At 43.5% G+C, this 26,636-nt stretch overlaps 2 protein-coding genes across 7 annotated transcripts in view; one reads left to right on the top strand and one right to left on the bottom strand.

Annotated features, from left to right (window-relative positions):
• POGLUT2 (protein O-glucosyltransferase 2) overlaps positions 1-6,581 on the bottom strand; it is a 28,859-nt gene extending 22,278 nt beyond the window's left edge. Inside the window, exons 1-2 of the mRNA XM_044428654.1 lie at positions 5,992-6,581; positions 2,125-2,330 (exon numbers count right to left, since the gene is read on the bottom strand). Coding sequence (XP_044284589.1) covers positions 2,125-2,330; positions 5,992-6,176 — 391 coding nt within the window. The 5' untranslated portion in view covers positions 6,177-6,581. The remainder of the gene's footprint in view (positions 1-2,124; positions 2,331-5,991) is intronic.
• Positions 2,001-26,636, top strand: part of BIVM (basic, immunoglobulin-like variable motif containing) — a 28,792-nt gene continuing 4,156 nt past the window's right edge. The window contains exons 1-8 of one of the 6 annotated variants that reach the window (XM_044428652.1): positions 12,613-12,639; positions 14,503-14,702; positions 14,849-15,092; positions 20,724-20,850; positions 22,807-22,902; positions 23,055-23,159; positions 24,054-24,148; positions 25,308-25,440. In XM_044428652.1, coding sequence (XP_044284587.1) covers positions 14,700-14,702; positions 14,849-15,092; positions 20,724-20,850; positions 22,807-22,902; positions 23,055-23,159; positions 24,054-24,148; positions 25,308-25,440 — 803 coding nt within the window. In that variant the 5' untranslated portion in view covers positions 12,613-12,639; positions 14,503-14,699. Of the gene's footprint in view, positions 2,032-12,610; positions 12,721-12,903; positions 13,114-14,502; positions 15,093-20,723; positions 20,851-22,806; positions 22,903-23,054; positions 23,160-24,053; positions 24,149-25,307; positions 25,441-26,636 lie in introns of those variants that run through there. The other 5 variants (XM_044428649.1, XM_044428651.1, XM_044428650.1 and 2 more) reach the window with 5 other exon arrangements.

The following is a 26,636-nucleotide window of genomic DNA, read 5'->3' as shown; positions in this document are numbered from 1 at the left end:
CCTTTCCCTACCTGCTGCCCTGGGACCAGATATAGGAATGAGTTTAAATTAGTTTCGAAGCACTGTGATTTACACCTTGCTACAATCACACTGTTAAACCATCCTACTAATATGTTCACTTCAGATCATCGTATGAAGCGGAAGCACAGAGTGTCACCTACATGTACAAATGGCAAATATCCAGGGGACTTTTTTAGTCAGTGCCTTGCACTGTGGTACACTCCCTTTCTCAGAAACATCACGAGAGTGTGACCTCAAGCCATTATATACTGTGCGAGCTAACTTGGTAGCTTTCCATAGCCACATGTCAAGTTACTGAGGACTACCGTAATAGAAAACAAAGAGAAAACGCTGTCCTGCTCTAGCCCTGGAAGAAACTGATCCAGGATTAGGCAGCATCTATCCAGTGACAAAGAAGGGACAAAGGTTGGGGCAGTTCCTAGTGAAGTCTGCCAGGAACAATGGAAGCTGCTTTGACAAAATTTTGGAAGCTCAGCTAGACGTGACAAAGGAGACCTATGAGTAATTCCTGTGTGTGGTTTTAAAATCAATAGTATTTATAGTGTTCCTGATATGGATTTGGGACTACAATGCCAGGTGGGATTAATCCTGTACCATTTTCCCAGTTAAAAATCTCTCCCTCTCTCTCTCTCTCACAAACACACACACACTGGATGAGGCACTTTTTGCTGACTGGAGATGTGACAGAGCTGTGGACTTTCGCTTCCTATTTGAAAAGTCTAGACTGCTGGCAATGGAGGAACGCTGAGGAGCAAAACCTCCTTTGGAATCACTGAGAAATTTTGATCTTGGGCCATATTAACAAATAGGGGGCACTGCTCCGCTCCCATTAACAACCCTCTTACACTGAATTCAAACAGTGATACTTAAAATACAGTTAACCTTGGCTGGATTGTGGCATATGCTTTTTGTGCAATTAATGAATTTGTATCCTGAAGCCATCCTGCCATCTATTTTAAACATATTACTCCCTTCCAACTAATATAAAATACAAAGTTAAAGTAAAACAAAGAAATTAATAAGACTCTAGAATTTGCCAGCACTCCCAGAGATCAATCATTTGAATAAATGATCCTCGAACATTCACTTTCGTTTTTGTTAACGTCGTAATTTTGTCTATCTGGTGTAAGGGGGCTCTAACAGGGAGGCAGGTATTCTGGAACACACAATGCTTGAATCATCTTTGTAAGTGATCAGTATTCTCAGAGGCATGTAGCATAGTATTTTATAAACTTCGGATCACCAGCATGCAAGAAGTTCTTCCAGATGAAAACATTGTTCCCACCTCTATTTCATTATTCAAGTTAAGGAACAATGGGAAAATGTGCTCCTGGCAACCATGACATAGTCCAGGTAATATTGCATCTCAGAATACTGTTGATCATTAAATACAGGCTCAATAATGTGTGTACCACTTTGGGCAAAGGTAATACTTCTGGAGTACCCTATATCTGCCATCTAATACAGGCTTTGTCAGGCAATCTAGTGCGCTCCAGGGGTTTTGGACTGCAAGTCCCAGAATCCCTGGTCATGGACTACATTTATAGGCTTACTGGAATTAAAGTTCAAAACATCTACAGAGAGAGCCAGATTGTTTCTCTTAATCTAGATTTCAGCAGGCAATATGCGGTCTGTGAGCCTCATGCAACCCCAACAACCCCTTTGCCAATTTTGCAAACCAAATATCTTGAGCTGCTGCAGAGTGCCGAAAGAGTCACAAGTAGCTTGATTGCATTTTGAGACCATTTTGAGAATCTGTAGTGCTCATGGATGCCACTTTGTTTATTTGTTGTTTTAATTTTCTGTGGGTTCGTCTGCTGTAGATCACGGGAGGTGCAGAGGGAGCACTAATGCTGCATACCTCTGGTCTAGAATCCTCTTTATCAATCCCTTTCTGCCTATTTATTCACAGAAAAAGGCAATGGAGGAGGTGTAATGATACATGACACTTTCCTAACGTGAAGGGCACGGAGCAGGGAGTGCACCAACACAATGATTTCATTTTCCAAGGTAAACATCAGCCCAACTGCAATGTACTTCCATATCCCAGCATACTGTCATCATTCAGTTTCAAAATTACTATTCGATAATGTCATTTTGTACCTTTCAAAATATATGGGGATTTCGCAATATGTTTGTCTTTGGTTTGAACCTCAATCTTCAGGTTTTTGTAGCTTGCATACATTCTGTACCTCACAATAAAGGAACCATCTTTCCTGTCTAATACTTGTACTCCAACTCGTGTAAACTGCTCCTCAGGAGCTGTGATCTTCACTTGAAACGCATTTTCACCTGGAGAGACAGTAAACCTAGACAGGGAATAAAGATAATAAAAATGCTTAAAACAAACAAGTTTTCTTATTGATACAATTCTGGGCTTGGGATGGAAAAAATAAGAACACGCTTTTCAGACTCTTTAAAATTGGAAAATAGGCTAGTTCACTTGTAACTATTGGAAACAAGCAAGCATCTAGATACACACTCCGATTGCTTGCTCTGGGTCTTCTCTGAAAGAGCCAAGCAAATGACTCAGGCAACCTCAGAATTTAATCTACACATTAAACACTTCATACTAACTCTCGAGTTTTTGCCATTGGTTTTCAAACTTTCTGAGACACACTTCCATATTATCTTGTGCAGCAAGGAACCCCTGGAAAGGACTGTGTGGACTGTAATTGGTTGTCTACACTTAATTAATGTGAGGTGCTCACCAAGCCTGGCGAGTCTCACTAATTTCCCACACCTGCACATTGCAAAGGAAGATCAGGAATGGTGTTATAAATATCTGCACACCTCCAAGATTCCCCTAGAACATTGTTCAGGCCTGGTCCAGGTCTCAATCCTTCCAGGTCATAATGTTCAGAGGAATGGTTAGCAAGTACAATGATCTGTTTTATCCTTTTCAAAATGGCTTCTGAAGGAGAGGGAAGATGTTTTGCATTCTAGGACCAGGTTCCTTGTGGCCATGAGGCATCGCCAGATTTAAAAGGCTGAGCCTTTTGCAGTTTCTAAAGAAGAGGGAACATAAGAGCAGCTCTTACAAATTAGATCAAAGTTCCATCCAGTCCAGGACCCTCTTCTTGGTGGGCAAGAAGATGCCGCTAAGAAGTCCACAACAGCCCTCTTCTGCTGTTGTTCCCAGCAACTGGTCCTTCCTCTGTAACTGGGCAATTGCATATAGCCACTGGCTAGTAGCCACTGATAGCATTTTCCTCCATTAATGCACCTAAAGTCACTTAAGCCAGTGGTGAGCACTGTGTCTTGTGTCAGGGAGTTCCACAAATAACACATTGTAGTTCCTTTAGGAGGTCTGGAAAAAATAGCTCCTGTAAAGCCAATGAAGCTAAACTTCATTATTCCATGACTGAATTTGTTCATTTCTCAAGACCTCCCCCTACTGTCCCCACCCATAATTTTATGCAAATGCATGACTGATTGTATATGTCCTAGATCCTCTAGGGGAGGTGCCAATGTCTCCGTCTGGTCAGATATTATTGGATGAATTTCAGTTATTGCGGCCTGATGATGCAGACAAGGTGCTTGGACAAGTACGTCCCACCACATGTTTACTTGACCCTTGCCCGTCGTGGCTACTGACCAAAGCCAAACACGGAATTGGTGCCTGGATCCTGGAGGTCATCAACACCTCTCTGAGGAACAGCCGGGTACCTGCCCCTCTAAAGGAGGCGGTAGTCAGGCCGGTCCTAAAGAAGGCGTCTCTGGATCCAGAGATGGCCGCCAATTATAGACCGGTGGCCAACATTACGTTTCTGAGCAAGGTGTTGAAACGGGTGGTGGTGGGACAACTCCAAGCACTCTTGGATGAGACTGACTATCTGGACCCATTTCAGTCCGGCATCAGACCTGGTTATGGTACTGAATCTGCCTTGGTCGCCCTGTATGATGACCTGTGCAGGGAGAGGGACAGGGGGAGTGCATCCCTGTTGGTCCTCCTGCACCTCTCCGTGGCTTTCGATACCATCGACCATGGTATCCTTCTGGATAGGCTAGCAGGACTGGGAGTAGGAGGCACTGCTTGGCAGTGGTTCAGCTCCTACCTCAACGGCCAATTCCAGAAGGTGGTGCTGGGGGACTTTGGCTCTGCACCATGGCAGCTATGCCATGGAGTACCGCAGGGGTCCATTTTGTCCCCCTTGCTATTCAACATCTACATGAAACTGCTGGAAGAGGTAATCAGGAGGTGTGGGCTGCGGAATCATCAGTATGCTGATGATACCCAGCTCTACCTCTCTTTTTCAACCAATCGAGGTGAGGCAGTGGCTGTGCTGAACCGGTGCCTGGCTGAGGTAATGGGCTGGATGAGGACCAATAAACTGAAACTCGACCCAGACAAGACGGAGGTCCCGTTGGTGGATGGTTTGGGCTCTGGGTAGGTGACTTGGACCTTGTCCTGAATGGGGTTGCACTCCCTCTAAAGGATAGGGTCTGCAGCTTGGGAGTGCTCCTTGACCCAGAGCTGTCTTTGGAAGCTCAAGTAACTGCGGTGGCCAGGAGTGCTTTCCTTCAGCTTCAGTTAATCCATCAGCTGCGTCCCTACCTGGAGGATGATTGCCTAGCGACAGTGACAGATGCATTGGTTACTTCCCGATTGGATTTCTGTAACACGTTCTACGTGGGGCTGCCCTTGAAGACAGTCCCGATACTTCAGATGGTGCAAAATAGAGCAGCCAGGTTGCTGACGGGGACTGGGTGTTATTCTCATATAACCCCAGTCCTCTACCAGCTTCACTGGCTCCCCATCGAAGTCCGGGCTCATTTCAAGGTGCTGGTCATCACCTATAAAGCCCTTAACGGCTTGGGACTTGGATACCTAAAGGAACGCCTTCTTCCGTATTTGCCCTCCCACCCCCTGAGATCGGCAGCAGAGGCCCTCCTCTGGGAACTCTCCGTGAAAGATATTAGGAGGGTGAGTACTCGGAGGAGGGCTTTCTCTGCAGTGGCACCCCACCTATGGAATGCGCTCCCCAGAGAGGTCCGCCTGGCGCCGTTGTTATTTGTTTTTCGATGCCAGGCTAAGACCTTTTTATTTAAACAATATTTAATTTTTTTTAATGTCATCTATAGGTTTTTTTAATTTGCAGCCAGGGTGAATCTGGATTTTATGTGCACTATTTGTATTGTGTTTATTTATTGTATGTAAGTTATTCCAAGGCTCATGCGAATGGGAAGGCATACAAACATTCTAAACAAATAAATACATAAGTATGTGATTGTCAGGATTTAATAGAGAGAGAAAAAATCAGCACTCAGTCCAATATGAAGTTGGGCTGTATGTGAAGAAATGTAAGACTTTGCAAGGTTGAAACACTAGTTACATGATAATACCACAAACCATTAAGCAGTTACTTAACCTGCCTAACCTGAAAAAAACCAGGGGGAATTGAGTTGCCAAAGACATCATGAAAGCTAACAGATCTGTAGGATCAAAAAGCATTGAAAATAATTGTGGCAACCTGTCTTTGGAAGCCCCCCCCCACCACCACCACCCCAGTGCAACAAACTTTGGAAACACATCTCTTTACACAAACTGATTTTAGTTGAGTAAACAGTGTGTTTGATTTTTGTATTTTGCTGGTTTAATAAATTATGGATACTGTCCTGAGGTTTGATAAAGAAGGTAGTATATATATATATTTTCAAACATGTAGCTAAGCAGCCACATCCTATTCGGGGAGCTGTGACTGGCGACATCGCCATTCTTGGTGGCAAATCCAAATTTGCTTTGTCTAATGCCGCACTCTCCGCAAAGTGGGTTTCGGGTCACCATGGGTAGAGTGCAATAGACGAGCACGCTCAACTGCGAATGTTGGATTTCTTCAGGTTTATGGCTTTATGGGGCATGAAAAATCAGCTTCAGATTTGCAAAGCCAAGTGTTTCGCCACCCCCTTCCTGCCCGTCTCTGCCCCACCCTCCAAACATCTGTTATCTGAAGAAGCAGCTGGGCTTACCTCCTCCCTTCAGAATCCACAGCCTGGACGTAAAAATACCGAGCAGGAAGGACCACGCTTGCTCTCAGGCCAGGTCCCCATATTAAACTGTGCTCAGGACTTAGCTGGCTCCCACCAGCTGATTCACAAAGCACCAGAAGAATGGTCCCCAACGGCAAGCAGCAAGTCAGCCAAATGCTACACATTTACAGGATTTCCTCTTAAGAAGCAAACAGAACAAATGCCGCACAGAGGGGGGTGGGAGAAAGAGGAAGAAATCTTGCTCCGTTAGAGGTAGATGCACAGAAGCACGTACAAGCTGGTGCCTTCAACCACAACCGCAGTGTCTTCTCAGTTACCTATCATTTGCTTTGCTCGGTGTTCTCTTCAATGCAAACTTCAGTAATTCCAGCCTTCCTACAAAAACTACACGGGAAAGGCTGCTTTGCTCTGGATAATGCATGAGGAAAGGAAGAATACAAATGATCAAGACGGCACCCGCTTCCCAGTTCCTTTGTCTTCTTGAGCGTGGAGCCTTTCTAATGCCTTCACCCTTTCCTCTCCGGCAGCATCTTAGGCTTACTGCAAAAGCGCAAAGGGTGGGGAAGGGGAAAGGGAAGGGGAAGGGGAAGGAGTGGGATCATTGGTCTAACAAAACTTCTTCCGAATGAAAAATCACATGGGAATCACTTCCCAGGCTCACCAGTAATGCTGGGAAATGTAGTCCAACCACAATCTGGAAGTCTGGAACTGTGTATTAAAAGAAAAGCTGGCCAAGTTGGTGTAGTGCAGGAAAAGCAAGACACTGTACAAAAACATTCTTCTCCCTAGGCGTCCCTAAACATTAAGATTGCGAGGATTATGAGAAGTATGTTCTTAAACATTTTTCCTCTCTTCTGTTTAATTTCACGGAGGAGGAGGCTCTCAGTGGCTACTAGCCTTGCTGGCTATGTGTTAGCATCTTTAGAGGCATGCCTGCATTCACTGGTTATTGCAGAGCTTGGGCTGGTGGAGGTCTGGGACCTATCCTGCTTGAGGAATACTGAGGACAGCTGGTTTGCCACTATGTGAGCAGAACGCCTGACTGGATGGACCACTGGTCTGATCTAGCTTTGCTTATGTGAGCACCCACCAGAGTATGTCACACAAACTGTTAGAGCAATGGGGAAAATGGAAAGATGGAAAACAGGAATGGAGGTACAGTTTTTAATAAGATTTTGCCATTATAAAAGCCCCTGTATGCAGTTATTGTACTTTTCTAATACTGTGAATTGTCTTACAGAGTTAGCATGGAGGAAAATATGGAAAACAAATGTTTCCTCCATACCCTTTCTGGGTCTCATCTCCCATCCCAGCTTTCCTATTTCTAAACAGGGCAGCAAGGCTGTGACTAGAGAAGGATCAGTGGATACAATGCATCCAAGTACGACAGGGAGGCTGAGACGGAATACTAACCACAAATACAGCCTCACTGGTCCATGAGGAATAAAATCTGAAATCCTCAATTGGGCAATACCTTTATTAGTAATAACCCAAATTGTACAGAGGTTTGCAAGTTTAGAGCTCTCCAGAACTCTTCAGTAGCGTAGGTGGTACAAATAAACAGGAAATGGGGTACCACCTGATGAAGAGGTCTGAAGAACTCAAAAGCTTGTACACTGTGTTTTTTCTGGTAGTTCTTAAATAAATGCTATGCATAAGGGAAGGCATAGAAAAGTTTTAAACAAATAAATAAATATAAGGTTGATACAAAGAAAGTTTAGTGGCAACCTGCAACATAATCCTATACATACCTTCACAGCTGTAAGTCACATTTAATGCAATGGGTCTTACCTGCAGGTAAGAACTGCAGCCTTACAGTGCAATCTTACACATGTCTACTCAAAAGGAAGTCCCATTGATATTGACAGGGCTTACTCCCATGTAAGCAGCTATAGCTGCCTGAATTAACTCTGAATATGAAAAAAAAAATGTTCCAATGGAAACCCCCTCTAAACTTGCACAGGATTGTGCCTTAACCTTAAACTGATTAATCAATTGAGCATTGTAGGCTTAATTACCCTATTCCCCCGAAAATAAGACCTAACCAGAAAATAAGCCCTAGCATGATTTTTCAGGATGCTCATAATATAAGCCCTACCCCAAAAATAAGCCCATTAAGATCGTCAGCCAGATGGACACATTTAGTACATCCATTGCAACACACGATGGATGTATTGAATGATAAAATAATATTAATATATAATTAAATATAAATAAATAATATTATTGACATTAATACCTAAAAAATGATAATATAAATTATAATTAAGTATTTATAAATACCCAAGTGGGCACCTTTGGACAAGAGGTAAACGCCTATGTAAACAGATGAACTTAAGACTTATTGATGAACGACCTCTCTTGGTACAGATACAACGCACGAATAATGTGTACGCTTGATACCGGACAGACGTGTTTCATAATTCAATATGTCATGTATTGTAATGGATGTACTTAATGCACTCATGTGTTGCCACTCCTGTCTCGTAAGTCTTCAATCAACACTTTATTTAATGGTAGATTTAAAGGGAATAATATTTTGACCCCCAGACAAGATGAGTGCAAAAAGAAAGAGATCTTCTGTCAAGTACAAGAAAGGAATTGTTGAGGACTCTCGGGGCAAGAAACTCACAGCTTTTGTAAGAAAAAATAAGACATCACCTGAAAATAAGCCCTAATGCATCTTTTGGAGCAAAAATTAATATAAGACCCATTCTTATTTTTGGGGAAACACGGTAAATACACAGTTTACCTTCTGAATGCCTACCATGAAACATGCCCTGCTGTTTCCTCAAGCATCAAGAGACACCTAACCCTCCAGAGTGAGTCCTGGGACACATGAGACAAGCAGCTCAAAGTACAGTGGTACCTCGGTTCACGAACACCTCAGTCATGACCAAATCGGGTTGCGAACAGAAAGTTTGGCAAAATTTTGCCCCCATTCGCAAATTCCACATTGGGTGACAACCACAATCACGGTCATGTTCCTGCACGAACATGATTGCAATCACGGCCATTTTCCCCGCACGAACACTCCAAACAATAACCTTCTTTCCACCCACCATGATGGCGAGCCAGGAGGGCATGCTCACCTAGGTCTAGGTCTTTCTGGCTGCTTGCTGCCACCCCACTTCTGAGCCAAAGGAAGGTCCCCTCGCAGGCACTCGCCCGGCCCCGGGCTAGGAGAGGGCCGCAAGGAGAGAGGTAAGGGCTGCTTTCTGCGGACCGAGGCAAGGGATGGGCACCTCTCACCTCTCCCTGCCGCGGGGGGAGGAAGCATGGCGGTCACTTGGCGGTGGTGGCTTGCCCTGAGAAGTCCGCCCCTGGGCTCAGCAAGGTGGCCTCGACTTGGCCTGCAGCCCGGGGACGTGGCTCAAATTTTTGTGGTTTAAAAAAATGTATTTATTTAAAACTTTTATATGCTGTCCTTTATGTAAACATGAAGTTATGGTTCAGAACAGATTAACCTTATTTACATTGAAGCTTATGGGGAAATTTGACATGGTTCACGACTAATTTGGGTTGTGACCAGAATCGTGGAATGAATTAAGTTCGTGAACTGAGGCACCACTGTACAACTGTGTTTACTTCACAGACTCCTGCTAACAATCAGTTCATTGGGATGGCAACTTATAGCCCTCCAGATGTTTTCACCAACTCCCATGATCCCTCACACTTAACTAGGCTGATTGGCTAGGCAGGGCCTAAAGGGAGCTGTGGGCTGAAATATTTGAGGGTCACAAGTTGCCCACTACTGCCTTGCAGTGTGAACTTACATAGTTCTACACTCTTTCATAGGATTTCTTATCCTTGCCTGTGACTGCATTCCTGCAGAATCTATCTGCCCCACCTTTAAGTGCAAGCCAAACATCCACCCAGCTTACTCAATGTGAGGCACAGACCTTCTTATATTCCAGCTCTTTTATTCCTCCAAATATCAGGAATGAAGACATCCCACTTGAGAGATCTTTACATAGCACTGGATGTTCAGCATCATCACCCAGAAGTAAGCTTTCAGAAATGTACGGGGATGTCCCTCCATCTCCAGTTCATCCTACTTGGAAAAAGGTAGCCAAGTGACCTCAGGCTATCAAATAAGTAGCTGAATGACACTGAAAGATTTTCTAGGACTGGTCCAGATGCACACAGGAATCTTGCTGAACTCAAGAAGATCTGATTCCAATAACCACTTTGAAGGGACAATATTTATTCAGAAGTAAGCCGTCCAGAGATGCTAGTGATGGACGGCCTATAAATGTCCTAAATAAACAAATAAGTATTTTTAACTGATTTCAGCAGAAATGGAAGCACTCCCCATAAGGTTAAGGTTTGAAGGCTGGTGTACAATCTTTTAAGTAAGAGCATAAATAAAATGGGCCAGAACTACAGATTTGCTATCTAAATTAAAAAATGCAAAACAACTTGAAGAACTGTGAAAAAAGAAATAGATATTTTAAATGAATGTTTGTAAATCCATATCTCTCCTCTCATTCTCTTGTGCAGCATGAACCCAAGGTTGAAAATCTATACTCCAGTAACTGGAAACATGCATCTCTCCAGGTGTTGTTTGTTATGTGCCACCAAGTTGCCTTTGAATTATGCTTACCCTATGAATGAATGCTCTGTAATGGGTCCTGACCTTAACAGTCCTGCTCAGTTCTTGCAAACCCGATACTGTAGCCTCAATTATAGAATTGATCCATCTCATAGTTCATCTTCTTCTTCTGCCTTTGAATTTTCTTGGCATGATGTGTCCAAAGTATGACAGTTTCCATTTGGGCATTTTTTTGGTTCCAGGGAAAGTTCTGTCATTCTAGGACTCACTCGTTCATCTTTATGTTGTCCAGGGTATTCACAAAGCTCTCCTCCAGCACCATGTTTTAAACACATTAATTTTCTTCCTATCACCTTTGTTTACTGTCCAGTTTTCACACCCCTTCTTGGACTAAAATACCCATCAGCCTTAGTCAGTATAGTTCATGGTGAGGGATGCACAAGCCAATAGGTAGAACAGTCCATCCTCCTCCTCTTCCATGTAATAGCACCCCATCTTCCCCGCTCCTTCTGCGAATCTTCTTTGGTGTGCAAGTGGAAAAGATCACACATTTTAACTTCTGTAACCTATTGGGAAATGTTATCTGTGCTACCTGTAACCTCTTAATGATCAGTGTACAAAAGGGCCAACTGAGGATTGCTCAGTTGCACCATCTGGAACGATTCATTGGTAGTTGGTTATTCTTGAGAATAACTCCTTAAAAAAAACACACCTCCACCTGTTGTGTATTTTGGGCACATTTGGTCAACACCTTCCCCATTCCTCTTACTTGGTAGCGGATCTATTGAACTAATTGAACAGAGCTGCTTTCCGTGTCATCATGGATGGGACTGCACCGCACAGAAAAGCAGTTTTTAAAAATTTATTTATTTAAAACATTTTTATGTCTCCCCCATCGCAACAAAGCCTCGGGGCAGCTCACAACAAGAACAAAGTATAACAAATTGTACAATAAAAATATTAAAACTCGTGCATCTCAGCTTAAAGATTTAAAATCCTATAAATAACCAATAAATTAACAATTAAAATAAGTTTTAAATAAAAAGGTCTTAGCCTGGCGCCGAAAAACAAATGACAGCGCCAGGTGGACCTCTCTGGGGCACGCATTCCATAGATGGGGCGCCACCACAGAGAAAGCCCTCCTCCGGGTACTCACCCTCCTAATATCATTCACAGAGGGTTCCCGGAGAAGGGCATCTGTTGTTGATCTCAAGGGGTGGGAGGGCATATATGGACGCAAGCATCCCTTTAGATACCCAGGGCCCAAGCCGTTGAGGGCTTTATAGGTCATAACCAACACCTTGAATTGGCCCCTGACTTCAATCGGGAGCCAGTGGAGCTGACGGAGAACTGGGGTTAAATGAGAACAACGCCCAGTGCCCGTCAGCAACCTGGCACCTCTATTCTGCACCAATTGAAGTATCCGGACCGTCTTCAAGGGTAGCCCCACGTACAGCGCATTGCAGAAAACTAATCGGGAAGTCACCAATGTGTGTGTCACTGTCGCCAGGCAGTCGTTCTCCAGGAAGGGATGCATCTGATGGATCAGGGTGGAGGAGCACTCCCAAGCTGCGAACCCTGTCCCTTAGCTGGAGTGCAACCCCATTTAGGACAAGGCCCAAGTCCCCCATCCCGAGGCCCGAGCCACCCGCCAACAGGACCTCCGTCTTGTCTGGATTGAGCTTTTCCCCTTACTTCAATGGGATTTGTTTCCTAGGTAGCTGATACACCACAGCAGGCAGGCAGGCAGGCAGGCCCACCCGCCCTACAGCTCTACATCTCCTCGGCAACGAGCAGGGGCTGACTCAGCGGAAGAAGCCCCTGCTAGCGAGCAAAGGAAGTCGAGGGGCGCTTTCCCATGTGTATGTATTATGTATTTATTTATTTACTTCCCCAGCGAGCCAGCCAATCACGTGTCGGCTTCCCAGCAGGCGCGCGGGCTGCCGGCAAGGTAAGAGCAACACCGCCTACTCTGCTTGCGTCACTCGCGCGTGGCGTGCGATTGGGCGGTAGTCGCTCAGGTGCCCTTGGGGGCGGGGCGGGGAAGTAGTGAGGGCAGGAGGCCCGCGCAGGTGAGCGGGGTGCTTCTCTCGGCCGGGGTGGGGGCGGGAAATGTCACTGCCGCGCTGCGAGTCAAGGCCGTCGGCAAGCAGGTAATCGAGAGGAGACCGTGAGGGCTTCTTGTGGGCCGTAGAAAGCCTCCCGGGGTGGGACTCTGAGGGGCCTTTCTGGATAAATTCTGCCGCGGTGTAGGCTGTCGCTCCTTATTCGGGTGGGTCGGGCGAGGCTGACCCTGGAGCAACGAGCAAGCGGATTCCTCATGCCTCTTCCCACAGCAGGAAGCAGAAACGCGGGGTATCAGCGGCAGCAAGATGTGGTGGGCGCCAGCCTTTAAGAGGAGAGGGCTAGACCTAGACCAAGTCTAGGACTAGCACTTGGTATGGTCATCGAACAGAGCCGCTGCGTGGAGTGGTAGCACATTGCCTTATCCCTTGGCCGCGGGCTTCCAGTGGCAGCCGAGCAGCTGAGCCCTCGTGCTGGTGGCAGTAAGTGATCCTCAGTTCCATCATCAGTGGGCTGGCAAAGAGGAGGAGGGGCGGTCACTGCATCACACCTCTGCCAAGCTCCTGGTTTGCCATACTATGTGTAGAGGATGACCTGTATGGAAACAAAGTGGGCCACCACGAGAGAGATGGGCTTGCTCCATCCCATCTCTGCTAGCCCCTTTGATAAAGGGCAGACTTTATTACCAGCTATTAAGAAGCTAGTAGCACCTGCTTCCATGCTAATTGTAGAAGACAGGCTTAAAACTGCATACAGGCAGGGTTCCCCCCCTTTAGAGGATTGTGGGGGGGGGGGGGGGCTGTTCTGGCATCTGGATGGACCTGGGAGTGAAAGGCTGGACACAATGGACTTTTGGCTCTTGTTGTAATATATGGAAAAAGTCCTACAGCTCCCAACATAGATGGTTGGGAAATGTTGGGACACCTGTTTTTCTGTCTAAGCATACATATGGCCTAAAGCTATTTCACAATTTGAGAACCTTTCCCTACTTCCAGTAATTTTGCATATAAATATAGCCTCCTTCATTCCACCCCAGTGGCTTTGGTCTAGACATACAGCAGTAAGCTCAATGACTTCATAAATGTATCTCTATTTTCCTCTTTCAAGGCTTGGTTGTTGAGTCTCAAAAAGGATATAATAAAGTGGGCAGTGATATTGAAAAGAGCAATCAAGGATAAATGTAAAGGCTAAAGCTTTGGAGGCTTTTTAAGTTTAGAGAAAAGGCCTACCAAGGGAGGCTATGATTTATAAAATGGCAGACGTTATGAAAAAAAGTGAATCAAGGAGAAAAAAATCTTCCTCATAATAGTAATATTGTGGGTTACTGATTGAAACTGATTGGAAGTAGATTCAAAGTGCATATAAGATTTTTTTCATGCATCCTCTGAATTAAGTCATGGGACTTATTGAACTGAATTACTGGAATTTAGTGTAACTCACCCTCATAAGACAATGTGAAGGTTGCTCTTCATTAAGATGGTGTGTTGAGTTTGTAACTGTAGGCTGCAGTGTACATTAAAAATACTTGTGATATAGTGCAGATGCTCTTTGTAAGGATTTTGAAACGTAGTCTTCTGCTTGCATGGACAATGTCTTGTCTTGAGAAACTTTCAAATGTCCCCAAGACATATTGGTAATGAAAATGTTGCTGCTGATGCCAAAATATCCATGAAGAATGCACATCAGATTGTCCATGTTCTGTAATGCCCTGAAGAGGAGGTGGCTGCATCTGAGAAAAGCCTGATATTCTTATTGATATGCATCTCTGGGATCACTTGTGGTATTGCACAGAGACAAAACTGATAATGTGAAGCCATGCCGTAAGCTGTTCTGTTTTTGGCTGATACTGTTCCTTCTTTCTTTTGTTTCAGGAATTAATTTTTTTCTTATAAATTTGGAGGAATGATGTAGACTACGACTGAGCCTAAAAGGGGCCTGCTGGCCTGTTGTTACTTTGAAAAAGCTTTTTACATTCCTTCAATGCCTAACATTGCAGACTCTCAGCTAGAGAGTGGTTCTGGAGAAAATGATCATGGATCAGGAAGAAAGGCGTCAGAAGTGAATCGTCATGGTATTGTAAAACCATTTTGCACTGCAGGTGCCTCAGTTGCCTCTCTGGGATCTAGTGGGGACCGGCATTATCCATGGGGGTGTCCTGTAACTCACACCCGAGAAAAGTTTTACACTATCTGCTCAGACTATGCTTTTTTAAACCAGGTAACATCTATTTGCAAAAGCCCAAGTGCTACAGTTAGTGCCTGCTTACAAGACAATGCTGCCTTAAATGTTGGAAATAATTCTCTGGGTTATATTGGCATTCGAACTGGCACATCAGACATCGTTTACAATGAAGATGCTAATCTGGAAAGTTTGTCTAGCAGCCTTGGAAAACTCCCACTGGCATGGGAGATTGATAAGTCTGAATTCAGTGATACATCCCCAGACTTGAAGAATCGAGCAGGTACAATGTTCACATGGACAGTCTGTTTTATCCTAGTGAATGAAAAACCACTTAATATGTTTATGTATTTTTGCTCAAGTTACTAGAACTGATTATACATTGTTAGTAACATTTTAAGAGAAATTACGTAAGTATGTATTGTACACAATCATTAGGCAGTTTCTTATGCTGATGTCATGCTCCAGCTCATTCTGTTGCACCAGCAACTAGTGCCACATGGATTTAGCACTTTGTAAAATTGATGAGGCTGTCAGCAGAGCTATCTTATATGAATTCTACTGATCTACCCTATTCCAAAGACTAGTGTTTCTAGTTGTTTCTTTACAAGCTATAACTGCTTGTTAGTGGTGGCTTATATGCAGCATAGATTACTGCCCACACTCCTTCACTTTGGTTTATGATATCTCATACTTTTATACCACCTTGCTAAAAATTGTGTCTTAAACTTCTAGTTTTTATAGACTGGCCACTAGTGGTGTATTGTGAAACGCTCTTCGGGAATTAGCTTTTTTGCTTTTATTTTTTGCTTTTTTCCCCTAGCATCAACCCAAGTGTTCCTCTTCCTTCTAACACCAAAAAGTTGTGGGGGTAATGTAATTATGTAGGTGCTACATGAAAATTAAAAATAAGATGGACCCAAAGAACAGGTTTTTAATCTAACAGCATTGATACTTAATATTATGAACTGTTCAATGTTTGTACAAGGGGTCTTCAAAAAGTTTCCACACTTGTATATTTCATATTTTATAAATATATTTTATATATTTTTTGCTGATGGCATTAAAAAGTTAGTACAATGCTGGGAAAAATGCATTGCAAAGGAAGGTGACTATGTAGAAAAGTGATGTAATTTGTTTTGGAAATTCGTAATAAATAGAGTTTTTAAAAGTGTGGAAACTTTTAAGAACCCTTGTATCTTACAGAAAAGTAGAACACTGGCTCTGTTGAGATTTTCCATAGTTGTCCTATCCATGACCATGGTGCTTTGCCTAGTAAATCTCTTGCAATTGACCTTGCAATTCAAATTTTGGCAGTGGAGGAATAAAGGAATATTTAGCAGAAAAGCCAGTTTGGTGTAGTGGTTAAGAGAGTTGGGCAAAGATTCGGGTACTATAGGGATTCATGTTATGTTCTCCCCTTGGACTGTGAAGCTCATTGGGTGACTTTTGGTCAGTCGCTGAATTGCAGCCTAATACATGTTACAAGATTATTGTAAGGATAATAATAGCAGTGGGAGGACTGTTTGGGAGGCCTTGGGCTTCTTGCAAGAGGAATAAGGGGGGATATTTATTTATTTAAAACTTTCGTATGCCGTCCCTTATGCATGGCATCTTGGGACAGCTTACAATCATTAAAAAAACTCAATAAAACAGCAATAAAATAACAGTTAACCAAAAAACCAATTAAATAAGTTAAATAAAAGCGACTGTTACATATTAACATTTTAATTTGATTTTTAAAATGACAGTTAAATAAAAAGGTTTTAACCTGGCACCGAAAGGAATATAAACTTGGTGCCAGGCGCACCTCTCCAGGGAGCACATTCCATAATCTGGGCGCCACCGCAGAGAAGGCCCTCCTCTGAGTAGACACCCTCTTTACCTCCTTCCGGGAGGGTTCTTGGAGCAGGGCCTCTCCCGCAGATCTTAAGGGGCATGAGGGCATATAAGGAAGGAGACGTTCCTTCAGGTATCCCGGTCCCAAGCTGTCCAGGGCTTTATAGGTCAAAACCAGCACCTTGAATTGGGCCTAGACTTCAGCTGGAAGCCAGTGGAGCTGATAAAGGACTGGCATTATATGAGAATAACGACTGGTCCCCGTTAGCAACCTGGCTGCTCTGTGCTGTACCAGCTGAAGTATCCGGACCATTTTCAAGGGCAGTCCCACATAGAGTGCGTTACAGTAATCCAACCGGGAGGTTACCAGAGCATGAATCACCATTGCTAGGCAGTAGTTTGTCCAGGTAAGGACGCAGCTGATGGAGCAGCCGAAGCTGTAGGAAAGCACTCCTCGCCACCCTGTCACCTGGATTTCCAGTGACAGCTCCGGGTTGAGAAGTACTTCCAAGCTGTGGACCCTGTCCTTTAGAGGGAGTGCTACCCCATCCAGGACAAGGTCAAAATCACTTACCTGAAACCTCAACCCACCCACCAACAGGACTTCCATCTTTTCTGGATTGAGGCTCAGTTTATTGGCCCTCATACAGCCCATTACCTTGGCCAGGCACCCATTCAGTACGTCCACTACCTCACCTGGAGTAGATGTAAAAGAGAGGTTGAGCTGGATGTCATCAGCATACTGATGATTCCGCAGCCCAAACCTCCTGATGACCTCTCCCAGCAGTTTCATGTAGATGCTAAAGAGCATGGGGGACAAAATCTGCCCTGCGGAGCCCCATGGCAAAGCTGCCATGCTGCAGAGCTGTAGTCTCCCAGCACCACCTTCTGGAATCGGCTGGCCAGGTAGGAGCAAAACCCATGCAGAGCCTCCTACTCCTAACCCGGCCGGTCTATCCAGAAGGATACCATGGTCAATGGTATCAAAAGCCACTGAGAGGCACAGGAGAAGCAACAGGGATGCATTCCCCCATCCCTCTCCCTGCACAGGTCATCATACAGGGTGACTAAGGCGGATTCAGTACCATAACCAAGTCTGAAGCCAGACTGAAATGGGTCCAGATAATCCGTTTCATCCAAGAGTACTTGGAGTTGTCCCGCCACCACCTGCTCTAACACCTTGCCCAAAATCAGGATGTTGGCCACTGGTCTAAAATTGGCGGCCACCTCTGGGTCCAGAGACAACTTCTTCAGGATTGGTCGGATCACCATCTCCTTCAAGGGGGCAGGGACCCAGCCCTCCCTCAGTGAGGTGTTGCTAACCTCCCAGACCAAGGGACCAATCACGTGACTGGCTTCTTTAAGTAGCCAGGAGGTCCAGGGGTCAAGAAGACAGGTGGTAGGATGTACCATTCCAAGCACCTTGTCCACATCATCAGGCTGCAATAACTGAAACTCATCCAATAATGATGTCCCAGATGGCACTCCGAATACTTCCCGTTCTGGAGTCATATCAACTGTGGAGTTCAGATTGCAGCGAATCTGAGTGATTTTTTCCTTAAAGGGCCGGGCAAAGTCATCACAACGGGCTGCTGAAGGTGCGGCCACATCATTTTCCTGGCCAGGGTGTGTCAAGCCTCGCACCACTCGGAAATGCTCCTCTGGATAGCACTGTGAGGAAGCAATGGAAGCAGAGAAGAACTGTTTCTTTGCTGCCCTCACCGCCACAGCATAGGCTTGATAATGAGCACGTAAGTGTGTTCAGTTAGATTCGTCCCAAGATTTCCTCCACCTGTGCTCTAATTGTCTCCCAGCCTGCTTCATTGCCCACAACTCAGGTATATACCACCGTGCCAAGCGGGCTATTATAGGCAGGAGAGGAATCTTAAGAGTGATCATGTCAATTGTCCTAGTCATCTCCCTATTCCACAAATCATGTAGGACATCAACAGGTGCGCCAGCTTTATCCACCGGAAAATCCCCCAGAGCCCTCAGGAATCCATCTGGGTCCACCCAGCTCCGGGGGCAGACCATCTTAATAGGGCCCACACCCTTCCGGAGGAAGAGATCAGTCTCGAGCTCAAACCTCGCGAGGAAGTGGTCTGACCATGACAAAGGAGTTAAGATCAAATTTCTTACTTCCAGGCCATCCTCTTCCCATCCCGTCAAGAAAACCAGGTCAAGTGTGTGACCTCTTTCATGGGTTGGGCCGGTGATACGTTGGCTGTCCTGGAAGTCCTGAGCCGCCCCAGGCAGAACCGCCATGGTGTGGAGATTGAAGTCCCCCAGGACCAACATCCTGGGGGTCCTCAACACCAGGTCCGAGACGATCTCTGACAGCTCAGGCAGGGAGTCTGCTGGGCAAGAGGGTGCACGGTACACCAGCAGAGTCCCTAATCTGTCTCGATCGCCCAACACCAGGTACAAACACTCAAGACCTGGCCTTGAAGGGACAGGAAGCCTCGCAAGGGAAATACTGGCTCAGTGTACCAAAGCCCCCCCCCCCCCATCTTGGTGTGATTGGTGTTGGACCAGATACCCGGGTGGGAACAATTGCGTGAGGGAGCCATCTCCCCTTTCTCCAGCCCAGGTCTCAGTAATACATGCCAGGTCACCCTCATCATCCACAATCAAATCATGTATGACATGTTTTATTATGGACCGGCCTGGCATTTAACAGCAACACTGTCAGGCCCGAGGGCCGGCTGATATTGCTGCCAGGAACCTTCTGGTTGGGGGAATAACCAGAAGAAGGGACCGGTATCAAACATCAGTCCCTCCTTCTCCTATGCAGGCCTGTTAGACCCCCAATGCCATACCTTCCCTTGCCCATTGCCACCTCAATGGTGGTGCCCACCTGCTCCCCGGGTAAAACCATTCCTAATTAAAACCTAATGAACAGCCACAGAGAAACGAGAGAGAGAGAGAGAGAGAGGACCAAGATCCTCGGTCCAGTCAGCCCCTCTTGGCCCCAAACGGCCCCAAACAGCCTGCCCTTTGGCTTTTGCTGTGGCAGGTGAGTTAAGCCCACACACCTCCCACACAATTCCACTCCAATCTGGCGCAGCTGCCACCCATGCCGGGGGGGGGGGGAGGAGGAGGAGGAAGCGAGTTTTGTATGCAGTTTTTAAATAATAAAAACCCAGGAAGAATGTGTCTAGATATACTCACATATTTTTTTTTTTAGGGGGTGAGGTGGGATGTATATAAAAACCTTCAAAGGGATTTCGGAGAGGGATTTGAAGGATGCCTGAGCTGGTGAAGAGTAGGTATTTTGGGAGGAAATTTTGTGGTCACACAATGAGACTTTGCGTATACTATGAAAACACTTGAGACCATTCTAGAACCCTCAGGAACAATTTTCTATAATAATTTATTATTACATTTATGTCCCATCTTTTTCTTCTTGCAAAGGAACCCAAAGTGGTTTATGTGATGGTCTTCCTTCATTTTATCCTCACAATAATCCTGTGGGGTAGATTAGGCTGAGAAGTAATGACTGACCCAAAATCACCCAGGGAGGTTCTATCAGGAATAGAACCTGGATTGCCTGGATCTTAGTGCAACACTCATCACAACAGCAGACTGTGTTTTTTTTAATCAACGGAAACAAAAGACTATGAACCGAGCCACAGTGTTTTGCTGCCACTGAGGAAACATGCTTTTAAAAGTGCTTGGAACCTGTGAACTGTTCAGATATCAGTGGATGTATGCAGTTTGATTAAGTTTCCATGACTGGGACAATCTGTTTCTCCCCATAGATTTTCCCTCTCATGTTTTGTCTTTTTTATTTAGCCTAATATCCTATCATTTTATAGCCTAACTAGAAGAATAGAACATTCTGGAAAAAATCCTGCATCCAGAATACATTAAATTAAACCACACAACATAAACTAACATGAAATTCCTCAGCTTTTGGTTATTTGAGAGTACCGTGTGGCTCAGGTTTCAAACATAATTCCCTTGATAATAGCTTTTTTTAAAGACACTTTTGTTGGAAATGTACTTGTCTCAGGAAAAAAAAGTCATGCTTTTTAATGATGTCCAGGGATCATTTATTGAACTTATTTTACAGGCAACATGAAGAAGCAAGGAACCAAGAAAATGTCTGTAGATAAAAAAAGTAAACAGTACAGAGAATGTCCACAGCATTATGCCCTTGAAGAAATAAAACAACGAAAAGTATTAGATCTTCGCAGATGGTAATATATAAATACAATAATTAATATTAGTATAATTCTGAATGTTTACAGCTGAATGCTTTGACACCTTTTTATATTAGTCCAGATTGTAATAGCAGAATTATTACTCAAATCACAGGAATTTCTGGATTGTAGAAATGTTAAATAAAAATATACATATACAGGAAGTCCCTGGGTTATGAACAACCCATACTTAGGAATGAGCAAACCCAGAAGTCCCGCCTTGTACTTGAGAAACAAGTAGTCTGTGGGTGGCGAGCATTGCCCATGGGCATTGGGTGGCAAGGAGAGGGAGGGAGGGAAGGGAGGCAGGAGGGAAGAAGCAGCACCGGCGAGCAGCAGTCAGAACTAGAAAGCAACTCAGTGGTAATCCTCACCCTGCTAGCAGGATAATCAAACCTTCACTCTTTACCACCAGTGCTCTTCTCCAACACCAGTCTAATCTCCATTATCATCCAGTTAATGTTAAGCATAATGTTAGCTCAAGAAGTGTTAGCTCAAGAAGTGTTAATCTTTAGTAATTTTTACTATTTTTTCTATCTATCTAAACTGTGTTAAGAACTGTACTGTGTACCTACACACATACATAAAGATTTTCTCTCTTCAGTACCATTATTATTATTAAAATGCTTCATTTTAAGATGTTTTCATGTATATGGAACTGTTTCATTTTATGTGCTTTTTATATACATGATCTGACTTACGTACAAATTTGACTTCAGGATGTTCTCAGGCATGGAACTTGTCAGTAACCCAGGGACTACCTGTATTACAAGAGCACTGTGCTGTTGTACATATGGCATGTAATTATTCCTGCATGTTCTTGTGGGGACAGGATAATACAATATTCTAAGATTAAGGGGAAGAGGTAGAAAAAAAACTGGCCAAGGATATGTCAAAGATCTTTGGAAATGGATTTTAGGATTTGATGAAAGTCAATTTTTCTTACATTTTTGTTTCCTATGTTCATTGTCCTTGGAACTTTAAAGAACATTTTGGGTGTACATGACCCTCCTTCCTCTTCCCAGCTCTGAAATTAGACTCAAGGAGTACAGTCAGTGTGCTACCACTTCTAGCCAGTGCTCACTCTGAGTTTAGAGAAAAGAAAACAACTGTACTACCTGGTGTAAGTGAAGACATTTTAAACTGCCACCTGTCCTGGCATATGGTAGGAATCTTTGCCGTGTCAGAGACATGGGGTGAAATCTCTCCTAAGCTCCACCATTTAAGGCATAAGCACTTTCTAGGAGGCAATATTCAAGTAATTTTGGTAAGCTGAAAAATAAAATCATGTGGCTTGGTCCTCTGCAGTTCTTTCCCTGCAAAGTGAGGAACAGGCAGGGAAAACCCTGTCTCAGAGCCTGCCTTTTCTTGCCACTCTGGCAGGTGGTTTTGACCCCTGCTACAGGAGGACAAGGTACACCGGGTGTATTGGAGGGCCCTTGTTTTCTTTAGCTTGCTTGACTTGGGTGGCTTGTTAGAACAGAGTTTCAGGATTTCTAAAACAGATGGACTAAGTTGCTGTCAGTTTTTCACAGTGGCACAATGTCCCCAGCAGGCCATATGAAAATGCACTGAAATAAGGATTCTTACTAAGCAATCTCCTACTCAGTTTGGTTGTTTCACAGAGACATAGCAGTATTAGCCAATTCTTTAAAGTAAATGGCAAAACTATGTTAAGGCATCTGCACATCATCTCCCTAAAAAGGCATCTTGTCTCAACTTCTGTAAGGTATATTGCTACCCACTTGGCTGTTAATCTCTAGGGAAGCTGTTCTAGGCAACTCAACATGTTATTTCAGATAAGGACAATTGTTTCAGCTGTGAATTCCAAAACCAGATGTATACTTTTTATTTGTATAGAGTACAAATGAAATACATTGGTTTTATATTTATGTCTGAACCATAACAAATGAAAACTTAACATAGCTGCATGAACAATGTATTCTTTTTAAGGTACTGTGTAAGTCGGCCACAATATAAGACATCCTGTGGAATTTCCTCTTTGGTCTCTTGCTGGAATTTCCTATACAGCACAATGGGGGCTGGAAAGTAAGTCATTCTGCAACAGCTATTTAAATGGTTCACTTGGGCATATGTCCTGTTGGACTCAGTGGGGCTTACATCCGAGTAACTGTGCTAATGATGCAGCTTAACCCTTGCATTTTATAATGTGTTACATTTTCATCTTTGGAAAAAAACAGCTTACCTCCTATCACTCAAGAAGAAGCTTTGCATATATTGGGCTTTCAACCTCCTTTTGAAGAAATTAGATTTGGTCCGTTTACTGGAAATACAACATTAATGAGGTAAAATAGCATGCTTGAATTCTCAATCTGTTCCATGGGGTGGCAGTGCACACATACACAGACAAGCGTTTACGCTCGCACAAGACACATTTATCGAGGTGCCAGTGCATGCAGCACCCCCCTCCACATGCATTCGATACTATTCAAATTATTATTACTCCGTAGAGGTAGGTTAAGGCTACTATATTATGTGGGAGCAAACTCCACTGAGTTCTGTGGGGCTTGCTTCTAAATAGACCTGTACATGATTATGTTGTAAGTAGCACTGCCCTTTTGAGTATCCAAAACTTGTACAGAACATTATGTAACACACAACATACTTTGTTGTGCTATTGAAGCTTTTCGCATCAGGTGAACTGGCCTTAATATCACAAAGAAGAGGGATTGGAAAGAATCTGTTAGTGACTCAACCACATTTATATGGAGGAGAAAGACAATCAGAAGGAAGCAGGGAAGAGCCAAAAGGGCAATAGGAAAGAAGAGGAAGTGCTTAAGAAAAGATGGTTGGAAGAGGGGTTGTCTGTTAGAATTAAGGAACAGGGAGAATGTCAGAAGGAAAAAATCTGAATAGAGGCAGAAAACAGGAGGAGAGCACAGAATTGTATGTGTATGTATGGAAGTCTGAAATTTACATATTAATTTGACATAACCAACAAAATGCAGGCCTGTACTATCCCATTTATTACAAAGACGCTACAATTGTATTCATACTTATTTGAGGGTAAGACCCATTGGATTCAGTGAAAGTTGCATAGGATTGTGTTGCTTGTTTGATTAGGGAATGCTGCAAGCATAAATCCAATTGTAAAGGAGAAAGAAGAGGGGCACATTTCTTACTGTGGTTTGATAGATTATTTTCTTTGCATTTAGAACACATACTCCTGTGTTTTTCAGGTGGTTCAGACAAATTAATGATAATTTTCATGTGAAAGGATGTTCATATTTTCTCTATAAACCTCATGGGAAGCATAAGACAGCTGGAGAGACTGGTAAGTAGTTAATTTTAAAAATAAAAATGAATAAGAAAATGGGAAAGATAACACAAAGTGGTCAACAATTCTGTAACATGCTCATTTTTGGATGTTGAAAAATGTAGGCTTGCCATCACTTCCACCAGGCATTGTTCTCTTAATTGCTAACTGAAGCAGGAGAAAAGACTTTGGTGGCCCTTTCCTGATTAATTTCTGCACGGGCCTGTCAAGCAAGCTTCTTCTCTCACCTAGTATGTGGTAAAAGCAGTTCTCTGTGTGTGCTGCCCACCATAGTTGAGAAGAGACTTGGATGACAAACCAGTTAAGGAAACAAAGAGCGTCACTGTGGTCTCTCCTCTTACTTTACTTGGAGAACTAGGGATGTATTGAGTGTTAGTATAAATCAGAATCATTGCAAGGATTCTGCCCTAACTAGGGCGAACATTGGATGCAGCCTCTGTAGGCTCACCTGAGCTGCTTCTGGAGGTTGCATAGAACTTTCCTCATTGGGCAAGTATTTAATTGGCTTTGTTTTAATGTTGTTGTTGTTGTTAGTCGCGAAGTCGTGTCTGACCCATCGCGACCCCATGGACAACATTCCTCCAGGCCTTCCTGTCCTCCACCATCTCCCGGAGTCCACTTAAGCTCACACCAACTGCCTCAGTGACTGCATCTAGCCACCTCATTCTTTGCTGTCCCCTTCTTATTTTGGTGTCAATTGTTCCCAGCATTAGGGTCTTCTCCAGGGAGTCCTTCCTTCTCATTAGGTGGCCAAAGTATTTGAGTTTCATCTCTAGTATCTGGCCTTCTAAAGAGCAGTCAGGGTTGATCTTCTCTAGGACTGACTGGTTTGATTGCCTTGCATTCCAAGGGGAGTCGCAGGAGTCTTCTCCAGCACCACAATTCAAAGGTCTCAGTTCTTCGGCGCTCAGCCTTCCTTATGGTTGTTTTAATAGTATATTTTAATCAAATATACTAACAAACTATATATAATTTAGAAGCTATGGTTTCTGTCTTGATGAGATTTTTAAAATAATGCATATATTTCCTATATATGAAGTCCCTTACACTTTACAAGCACATTGTGTATTTTTTATTTTTTTGTATAGGTGCTAAATCTAATAGGATGTTAATACAGACCAATCTAATTTGTCAATGATTTTATTTTAATTTGTAGCTTCAGGAGCTTTAACAAAACTAACACAAGGACTGCGTGATGAATCGATAGCCTACATTTATCATTGCCAAAATCATTATTTTTGTCCAATTGGATTTGAAGCAACCCCAGTAAAGCCTAGTAAAGCATACAAGTAAGATTTCTGTGATGTGCCTGGTGCTTTTTCATTATTTATTTATTTATTTATTATATTTATATCTTGCTATGTGACTGCTTGTTTCAAATGTTATTAAATACAGGCTTCTTTGGGTTGTGGTATGCTCAAGATAGGGAGGCCTTAGGTAAAAGGAGCAATATATAACAATGAAGTGGTTTGGGGTTAACGGGCTTAGAAGGGTTGATTAGAAGGACAGTTCCATTCATGAAATGGGGGTTTCTTAGAGTCAAAGGGATCCTTCTATTGCAGAAGTTTGATTCTGCCTGATGATTTTTGAATTGGAAAATGGAGTGAAAAGTTCAGAGGTGGCAATCTATTTATGCATAAATATTTTGGAAGCTTACAGCTCACATCAAGCAGTGGAAATGGTACCAGAACAGCTGTGAAAAGGCTAGTTTTGTTGCATTAAAAACTGCTGAGGGTCTTTTCTAGAAATACCTGAAGTGGGATAAGCATATAATTAATACTAAACGAAGGGAAGAGACCATTTAATTTATTCTGCAACCTCACTTTCTTCATCTAGTGATAATCCACAGATCATAAACTGAATGATATCAACATCACATCCAAAATGTTTTTTCAGGAGCATTTGATGACCAGGCAATTTACTGAGAAAAAGTATCCATGGAAAATGGTTCTAGAGGGACAAGATCCACCAGATAAACAATAATGCTACAGTTTTAGAGTGTGAAGACTAGAAAGACTATTATTATATATTAATTGCTTTACCTTCCATGATAAGCACAGTTACACTGAAGGAAGTTAATTCCCCACACATACTGCATTTGAGAGATCTATCTTAAGTCTTACCTCCTTCATTTGAAAGTTGGCCTGGAACAGTTCTCTGTGCTGAGATGATGTCTCTGTCTCTGTCTCTCTCAACTTACTAAATAAAAGGCAGTGCACAGAAAGTTTTGCTTTTATATAAAGAAAGTAACCAAAGGAACTACCAAAATCTGTGTCTTCATTGGCCAGAAACAGGATATTGCACTGGAACACAAAGTAAAAAAAAAAATACTACTCTTTCATTGTTTTGTACTGTTTACCCAGTTCATTAACAAATGTGCTAGTTTTGAATACATAGGAAGCTAATACTCTTCCTTTTAAAATACACCTGAATTTTATCTTCTACTTGCCTTCTGAAAGTATTTGTTCCACACAGGGGAGACCAT

The sequence above is a fragment of the Varanus komodoensis genome, unplaced genomic scaffold, assembly GCF_004798865.1.
Source record: "Varanus komodoensis strain SLA01 unplaced genomic scaffold, ASM479886v1 scaffold2, whole genome shotgun sequence".
In the NCBI taxonomy this organism is placed as follows: domain Eukaryota; kingdom Metazoa; phylum Chordata; class Lepidosauria; order Squamata; family Varanidae; genus Varanus; species Varanus komodoensis.
The sequence above is the reverse complement of the archived record's forward strand: the minus strand, read 5'-3'. Positions and strand labels throughout refer to the sequence as shown.